At 53.5% G+C, this 8,244-nt stretch overlaps 1 protein-coding gene across 1 annotated transcript; it reads right to left on the reverse strand.

The window, feature by feature from the left end:
- Positions 1 to 813: 813 nt before the first annotated feature.
- Ltbr (lymphotoxin beta receptor) lies at positions 814 to 7,846 on the reverse strand. The gene is made up of 10 exons (XM_052174909.1): positions 7,531 to 7,846; positions 7,328 to 7,424; positions 6,934 to 7,059; positions 6,692 to 6,850; positions 6,241 to 6,337; positions 5,983 to 6,062; positions 3,381 to 3,488; positions 3,146 to 3,171; positions 2,110 to 2,326; positions 814 to 1,735 (listed from the first exon to the last, which is right to left on the reverse strand). Exons 1-10 carry the CDS (start codon positions 7,624 to 7,626, stop codon positions 1,494 to 1,496), a joined length of 1,248 nt encoding a protein of 415 aa, XP_052030869.1. The 5' UTR covers positions 7,627 to 7,846; the 3' UTR covers positions 814 to 1,493.
- Positions 7,847 to 8,244: the final 398 nt, after the last annotated feature.

Raw genomic sequence — 8,244 nt, forward strand, 5'->3', positions numbered from 1 at the left:
ATACTGATTGCCTTTTATGGAAGGAACGATCTGCCCTGAGCAATCCTTCACACTCCGGTTGCCTCTGCCGGGCAGTATGGTGGAGAAATGTGTGAGCAGCAGACATTCACTAATGAAGGGACAAGAGGGTTGTTGTTTTCTTCCCCGGGACAGGGTTTCACTGTGCGCTGACTGTGTCAGAATTCACTCTATAGACCAAGCTGGTCTCGAACTCAGATCTACTTGCCTCTGCCTCTCAAGTGCTGGGATTAAAGACGTAGGCCACAATCACCCAGCTGGGGGCAAGAGACATATTAAAGACTCTTGTTTGCTTTTAGATAAAGATAACAGGTACGCAGTCATGCCTGCTCCTTCTGAGCTAAAAGGATGAGACCAGCCTAGATTTCTCTTCACCAATAGCACAGAAGTTGGCCTCTCATATGGTAGGTACTGGGCACCCTCTACTCCTTCCAGACAACCCTGCTTTCCACTGAGCAGGGCAGTGGCGTGTTTGGGAATGCCCTGAGACAGCACGTGTGGAAAAGACATTTATCCTGGTCTAACTGGCTTGAACAAAATGCCTTGTCTATGCTTCTGTCTCATTTGTCGAGTGCCTGCCTCATGGGCACTGGGAGGACTGAGTCAGCGTGTGTTGTAGGTGTATAGAATACTTCCTGGCAAGCACTTAGCCACTGATGCTTAATTGGGATGCTGGTCTGAATGGAACCCAGGGCCCTCCCAGAAGCCCCTTTGAGGGCTTATTTATATTCTTGTGCTTTCCCCTTTGCCTTTGTCCTAATGATCTAGTGTGTTTCCATATAAAACCCAAGAAAATAAAGGATCTCATCTTGTCTTTATTCGAATGTGGTTACAACTCATAAATACACTTGTTTTTCTCCTGTTCCCAAACTCTCCTCCACACTCGGTGACGCTACCCGAGCCCCTCCACACTCGGTGCCGCTACCTGAGCCCCGATCCTCCCCTCTCACTGTCCTCTCCCCAGGAGCGAGGGAGGGATGATCCTCCAAGCGACTTCATCTTCACCCAGGGTCTGTCTTGGTCCATGCAGTAAGCCCTCAAGGCCTCTCAAGGTTGGGGATGAGCACCACGAAGCCTTGCAAGGTCCCCAGGATGTCCTTTGCAAGTGACCCTGTGACCAGCTCCCTCCTCTGTCATGTTCAGAGCGCAGAGAGACATGGTAGGGTCACAAGCCGTCCCTGTGTCTGAAGCTCAATGGCTGAAGCCTCTGGGAGCTGGTGGGTCTGCAACAAGGTCTCAGGCTTGCTCAGGCAGTAGTCAGAGTCCTGGGCGGGCGCTGTGGCCTGCTAGTGTCCGGTGCTGCTCTCAAGAGGTGTCTGAGGCCAAGTCCCTTAGGGTTCTATTTCTCAGAGCTACCCAGACCCTGTGAGTCCTGGTGGGTAGAGCAGCCTCAGGAAGAAGGTTCTGGACCCTCTCTCCTCCTTGCCCTTCCCAGATGCCATCAGGCATGGGTGGCAAATAGGTTCATGGCCCTGTCAGAGGTCTTGGCACCCTAGGGTCTCTGTCTCAGCCAAGTGCCAAGCTTTGCCGTCCTCCTGGTAGGGTGTAGACAGTTCAGGAGGGCCAGGGGCTCCCTCTTCAGGAGTGGGGTATGGAGGTTCAGGGGGAGCTGGAGGGTCCCCAGGGCCCCGTGTCCCCCCCAGCACTGGCCCATTGTATATATAGATGTTGCCGGTGACAGTCACAGAGCCCCCGGTCACGTGAATGCCGTTCGCACCTGTGGGAGGGAAGGTGGGAGGAGAGAGGATGTTTCCAGAGCGTTCTTCTCCTTTCCTTCCAGGTCCCCCTCCCATTTGTCACTCCTTTCTTTGAGTTAGGGTCTCACACGGCCCAGGCTGGGTAGTGCAGGATAGCTCTGAAATGCCATTTTCAGTGCTGGGGTCGCAGCTGTGCCCCAGTCCCAGCGTGTCAGCCTTGCTATAGGCTCCACACGTTCTGTACACACTGCTCTGCTTCCTTCAGACCCTTCCCTCAGAATAAAAATACCTTTTTATTCTGCCTGGACCGTATTCTTCCTCCCGCCCACCCAGCCACCATCCCTCCCTTCCTTCCTCCCCCTACTCCGTTCTCGCTCTGGCCTGCCCAGCTCACCGTGGGCCACCTGGCCGAGTTCCCCGGGCTCAGCCTCCAGCTCCCTGGCCTGGACCAGGGGACTCTGCTGTTGTAGCACCACTTCCTCCAAGGACGGGGCCGTTGGGGGTCCAGCAGGGGCTGGGGACAAGTCTCCAGACATGGGTAGGAGTGGCTCTGCCAGGTCAGGGAAGTGTGGGTTGGCTCTTGGAGGGGGGCAGGGGGGAGATTCTTCTCCCTGCAGAGGAGGTATAGAGAGAACCAACGTGCAAACGTTGATGCAAACGTCAAAGGGACCTAGACTTCACCACAGCTTCCCTCCCGCGGCCCACGGCTTGTATTTCGGGGATTCCTTGTCTGTCTTTGTCCCTCACTACGCTTCTTGCCTCAGGACCTTTGCACCTCCTGCTCCTCCAATTCCTAGATCATTTCTTCAAGAGTTCACTGGCTACCTTCCTCATTTCTTCAACTCACTGCTCAAATAATCAGTGTATCAAAGAGGCCCTGTCCACTCTGTCTAAAAGAATGTACCCCAATCCTTTGCTGTCACTCTCTGTCATTTTTATTATGGTTGCTACCTGATGTGTGTGTGTGTGTGTGTGTGTGTGTGTAATTACTGTTGCGGTAGTTTTGTCTGATGCAGGTTCTCTTACTCTAGTCCAGGCTACCCTGAATTTCACTAAATAGCCCAGGCTAGCCACAAACTCCTGGTGAGCCTTCTGTCTCTGCCTCCCAAATGCTTGGATTACAGGACCGAGCCACCCCGCCCTCCACCCCAACTCCCCTCGCCCCCCCTCCCCCTCCATAGCACAAGCAACGGAGTCCAGGTACACGCTAGCTAAGGGCTCTAATCCCCAGTCTTTGAACGGTATTCTTGTTCCATTCCTGTGCAAACCCCAGGGTGGGAGGCACTCTCTCGGGCTGTGTGTCTGGTGCCTGAAATGGGGGCTGGACCGTGGCACACTCAGCAGCCAATCAGTGGGCGGAATGGACGCTAAGCCTGCCTCCCGGACCTCACAGCCCCGCCCCTCCTGGACGGCTTCTTCCACTCCTTTACCTCTGGGTGCGGCTTGAGCAGAGTACCTGAAATGAAAACCACAGTGGGTAGAGAGGCCTGCGGTTCCCAACCTTCCAACGTCTATCCCGACACCGCGTGTCCCAGCGGAGGATGATATTGCTACCCTTATCCCTAGCGTCAGGACGAGGGCCAGGAGAGAGAGAGTCTTGTGTGCGAGGGTTTGCCCTTGACCACCCCTCCTGTCAATCACCACTCCATGTGGGAGGCTCCTTACCCAGCTTTCTGCAGAGGGAAGGGTGTCTCATCCAGGCGCAGGCCAGGATGGTGGTGAAGAGCAGGAAGAAGACCAGCGACAGCAGGATGGCCAGCAGCATCATCGTTCCTGCCAGGACAGCAGACAAGAGGGATGGCACCAAAGGACAGGGGGGAGGGGCTTCCCCTCTTTTGAAGCCATGTCCCTTGGGCTGTGGACAAAGGGCTGAGGCTGGTCTCGGGAAGGATCTTTTGACCACACGAGAGACTCTGTCCCGAGTGGTGGTGTCTAGACCTCTCGCAGTCAGTGGGTGAGGGACACTTCGGAAGCTGGTTTTCAAGGCTGGAAGGCAGGCGTGTGTGTGTGTGTGTGTGTGTGTGTGTGTGCACATGCACGCTTGGACCTAATGGAGAGCCCCATTTCTTTGACCTGGCCTCTCTGTGCCTGTGAGAACTTCATCCATTTCCGAGCCTGGCCTATGGCATCCGGGAAAGCAGGAATTGCGAACTGCTCACCGGCTTGCTCATGACAGGGCATAAGAAGGAAAGGGGCAGAGAGCTGGCAGTTTGGTTCCCCAGCTTGCCCCCCGGGGATTCAGCCACAGCTGTGGCCTAAGGAAATACAGAATGCAAGGCAGGGAGAGAAGCTGGACCAGGCATCCGGACACTAGGTCCCTGTCTTTAAGTCAGTTCACCTATTAGAGCATCAGTGTGTCATACATGAAACAAGCAGGCTAACAGACTTTCAAATCCTAGCTCTGACACGCCAGTGACCTTTGATGCCCAGCTGATTTTGGATGCATAGCTCAAAGTTTCTGAGAGAGCATGGGGAAAATATAACACACTGTTAACCAGTATATAAGTGAATATATTATATAATATATACTATATATTATAGTATATAAGGGAATATATATATGAATATAAGCGAAGCTAGTATATAAGGGAATATATATGTGAATATAAGAGAAGCTAGTATATAAGGGAATATATTATATAATATATACTAGTTATATATTATAGCACATAAGAGAATATACTAGTATATAAGGGAATTATATATATATACACACACACATATATGTATATGTATATATATGAATAGAAGGTAATCTAGTATATAAGGTGGTTCAGTGGTTCAGCATCTACTGACAACTTCTCCCCATCAAAAAAATGTCAACCATAAAATACTCTATCACCCCACTTTTAGTTTAGAAAATTATATGACTAGAAATGCATAGGAAATGTGTTGGAAGGGATAGACCAAAGCAGTTAGAGCAGAAGGGGTCTACGTTCAGTGGGGGAATTTTCGTTCTCTCTTTCTCTCTTCCCTCTCTCAGAGACGATCTCTTGCAGCCCAGGCTCCGAGTTCTGGCTACACACACTACAAATGTAGGGATGACAGGCATGTGCTACCACACCTGGTATGAATTTTTAAAACATTTTATAGGAAAAAAAAAGGCAGTAGTGGCACATGCCTTTAATCCCAGGACTTGGGAGGCAGAGGCAGGTGGATTTCTGAGAGTGAGCTCCAGGTCAGCCAGGGCTGTACAGAGAAACCCTGTCTTGATAAACCAAACCAAACCAAACCAAACCAAACCAAACCAAACCAAAACCAAAAAGCAAACCAAAACCAAAACAAAACAAAACAAAAGCCTTTGTATAGCATGTGTGCCTTATAAATGGGCCCTGAGTAAGGAAGACATAGATACAGACAGTAATAACATGGTTTACACACACACACACACACACACACACACACACACACACACAGGTGATCTCAGGCAAATCATTTAACATCTCAGTTTTCTTTCCCCGTCAGTGAGAATGAATAATCCCACTTTATAGAATCATGAGGAGCTTAAGTGGGATCACTGAGGGTTTCCGAGTAATTCTCTGTACACTGGAAGCTATAATTACAAAAGTCTGGTCATTCAAAAATGTTACTCCTTTCTGTCAATTAGTAGCAATTACAGTCATCAGAAACAACCTATAGTCAACCAGCAGGCTGGGAAACTAGTGGGTTTCCTGGAAGACAGAAACCAAGAAACAAGAAAACCTAGAAAGAGCCCAGTGGGGGAGCACGTCTCCAGCAGATGTATGTCACTGAACAAAGAGGTATTCAATGAGTGAAGGGAGCCTGTGACCGAATCACATGCAAACATACCGATGAAGCCGGTTAGAATTACATCACAGCACAGGAATGCTTCCTGGCACAATTCATAATTTTGAAAGTGTAGGAAAAGAGTCTAGGGATGTTCTAATTTCCAGGCCCTCTTTGGTGACAGGCTCACTCTATAGCCCAGGCTAGCCTCAAACTCTTGATTCTTCTGCCTCGGCCTTCAAGTGCTGGGGATGACACGGGTACGCCGCCACACCTAGGTTTCCAAGTTTTTGGTTTTTTCTTTTGGTGGTCCTTGGGTTCAAACTCAGGGTCTTGTGTACCCCAAGCAAGCACTCTACCACGGAACTACACGCTACCTGCTTCGGATTTCTTCAGAAGAAATGTTTCTTCCTTCGTCTAACCTTGGGAAGAAAGATGCACATGCCCCTGTTTCTGTGGATGAGGGAGGTTGAGGCAGCTTCCTAGACCCTGCCTTGTGTCCCTCAGCCCAGCGTCTTACCTGGCTCTGGTGGATTCTTACAGATGGTATCCGAGTAGGAGGTACCTGGCGCTGCCTCCACCAGGCCCTGGCTCTCACATCTGTGGACAAACAAGACTGTGAGCCCTTCCTGCTCCCCTTGGGGTCTAGCTCCAGGAACACATGGTCAGAGTGGCCAGGACCTGAAGTCAGGGATGGAGGAGATGACAGTCCTTGGGCTTCCTGGGGTGACTGTGTGTGTGTGTGGGGGGGGGAGGCATGTGGGACAGACCCTCTCACCTGGTATGGGGTTGACAGCGGGCTCGGGGGGAGGAAGTGTTCTGGAAGTGTCCTGGCTTACAGGTGACACAGTTGACGTCAGTATCCATAATTTCATCTGACAAAAGAAAGGCGGGCCAGTCAGGGTGGGTGGGTGGGTAAGTGGGAGACTGGTGGTGGGCTTCTGTTAGGACTCCTCTTTGCCAACCTTTCTGTTCTGTAGCTGCTGTCTTTCCTAAGCTTGGCTTTGTAGCCTGCTGTTTTTGCCCAAGCTTCCCCAGTGCTGATAAGAGATACCTTCTAAGCAACTCACACCAGTTCAAGTCTCGGCAGACCCCCTCCCGTGAGCCCTTTTCAAGGAATGATAGGTTTATGCCAAAGAGAACTCCAGTGGGGAGAGGCACCATGGGCACGTGTTCCTTGCCCTTGATGCCCAGCCTCCCTTCACTGGCTGCCTTCAGTGACCTCTGACCTGTGACCTCAGCTTCTGTGCCAGGCCCGCAGAGTACAGGCCGCTCCTCCTCACAGTGCACACACTCGTCGTCCAAATACACACAGGACATCCCCGGCTTACAGCGGCACTCGGCTTTCCGATCGCTGGTGCAAGGGGCAACCTCCTCAAAGCCCAGCACTGTCAGGGAGAGGGAAGAGTCAGAGAGGAGCTGGCCTTCCCGCAGTGCCCCATCATCCGGGTGCCGTCCCCACCCCACTCACCAGAGTCACAGGGGCGGCACAGCTGGCAGGTGGAGAGATGGTTCCAGTGTTCGTTGTAGGAATTACGGGGGCAAGTCTTGCAAGCTGTGTCTTGGCTGTGGCTGCATACAGCATGGACAAACTCACCTGTGAGGCGAGTGGGGACAAGAGGGCTATCAAGAGACAAGGAGTCTCTCCCTGCCTCCGCGGATTGCTGCATTGAGTCATGGAGCTTCCCCTTGGTCTCTTTGTCCCCATCCTGTCTTTAAGGCTACTCGACTACCTCTTCAAATCTCAGTGTCCGTGTGACAGTGCTAATGCCTCTCAGTCTCTCCTTCCTAGCTGGTTTCACCAGTGTTGGGCGTCACTCTGCCTCGCCTCTACCACCCAAACGTCCTGGGGCCACTGTTCTCACCTGGGGGACATCGGGAGCAGCAGACGTCATGCATGGGCTCGTAGTATTCCTTGTCCTGGTCCCAGCAAGTCTGGTTTTCTATGCGATATGGGGGCACCTTGCAGGGGAGGCCGAGACAGAGAAGAAGAATGAGGCAGGGTCAGCTCTGGAGGGCAGAAGGGCTAGAGAGAAACCTCACCCATCCCGCCCAGACCCTCCCTCACCAGCTGGGGCGGAGAGGCCACCAGGAGCCTGCTGAGTCCCAGCAGGAGTGGCCCCCAGACCAGGCCGCAGGGAGAGGAGGCCCCGGGCAGGCGCATGGCGGCCTTTCGGGTCGGCTGACCAGACCGGGTGGAGGCCTAGGAGGAAGGTGGGAAGCCCGGACGTCCTGAGCAGCGGTGGCCACGACTTCCCAAGCCTGGCGGCTGGGCCGACGTGCCCCCGGGGGCCGGGAGCGGCCGGGCCTGGCCTCCAGGGCTCCAGCGCCGGGCTCAGGAAGTGGGAGTGGAGAGAGCCGGCCGGGGGCGGGGGCAGGGAGCTCTGGGAGCAGAGGCCGGCCTGTCGCAATCGCGACGGGGGAAGAGGAACAGGCTTGGCCGCCTCGACGCAGGGCGGGAGGGGGTGGCCGGGAAAGCACGTGAGAGCGGCGGGCCCGGAACCCGGCCTCCACCTTTCTTCGGAAGCCTGGTCCTAGGAGGGGGGTGCTGCCGATCAGGACCACCTGCTGGCGGAAAGAGGGGGCGACAGAGCCAGTGGCTAGCCATCATCAGGCAGGCTGACCTCCAAGAAGAGCCCGAGGCAGAGCTGACCCGGTTGACCCCGACATGGATGTTGAGACGGTGGACAGCTGGGTGCCAGATTTGCAAAGCGGTGACACCCGGGGATTGACAGTGCACCCAGCCAAGATACCCAGACGTGGCTAGCGTCTGCCCAGGACT

The sequence above is a fragment of the Apodemus sylvaticus genome, chromosome 2 (genome assembly GCF_947179515.1).
Source record: "Apodemus sylvaticus chromosome 2, mApoSyl1.1, whole genome shotgun sequence".
Taxonomy (NCBI): Eukaryota; Metazoa; Chordata; class Mammalia; order Rodentia; family Muridae; genus Apodemus; species Apodemus sylvaticus.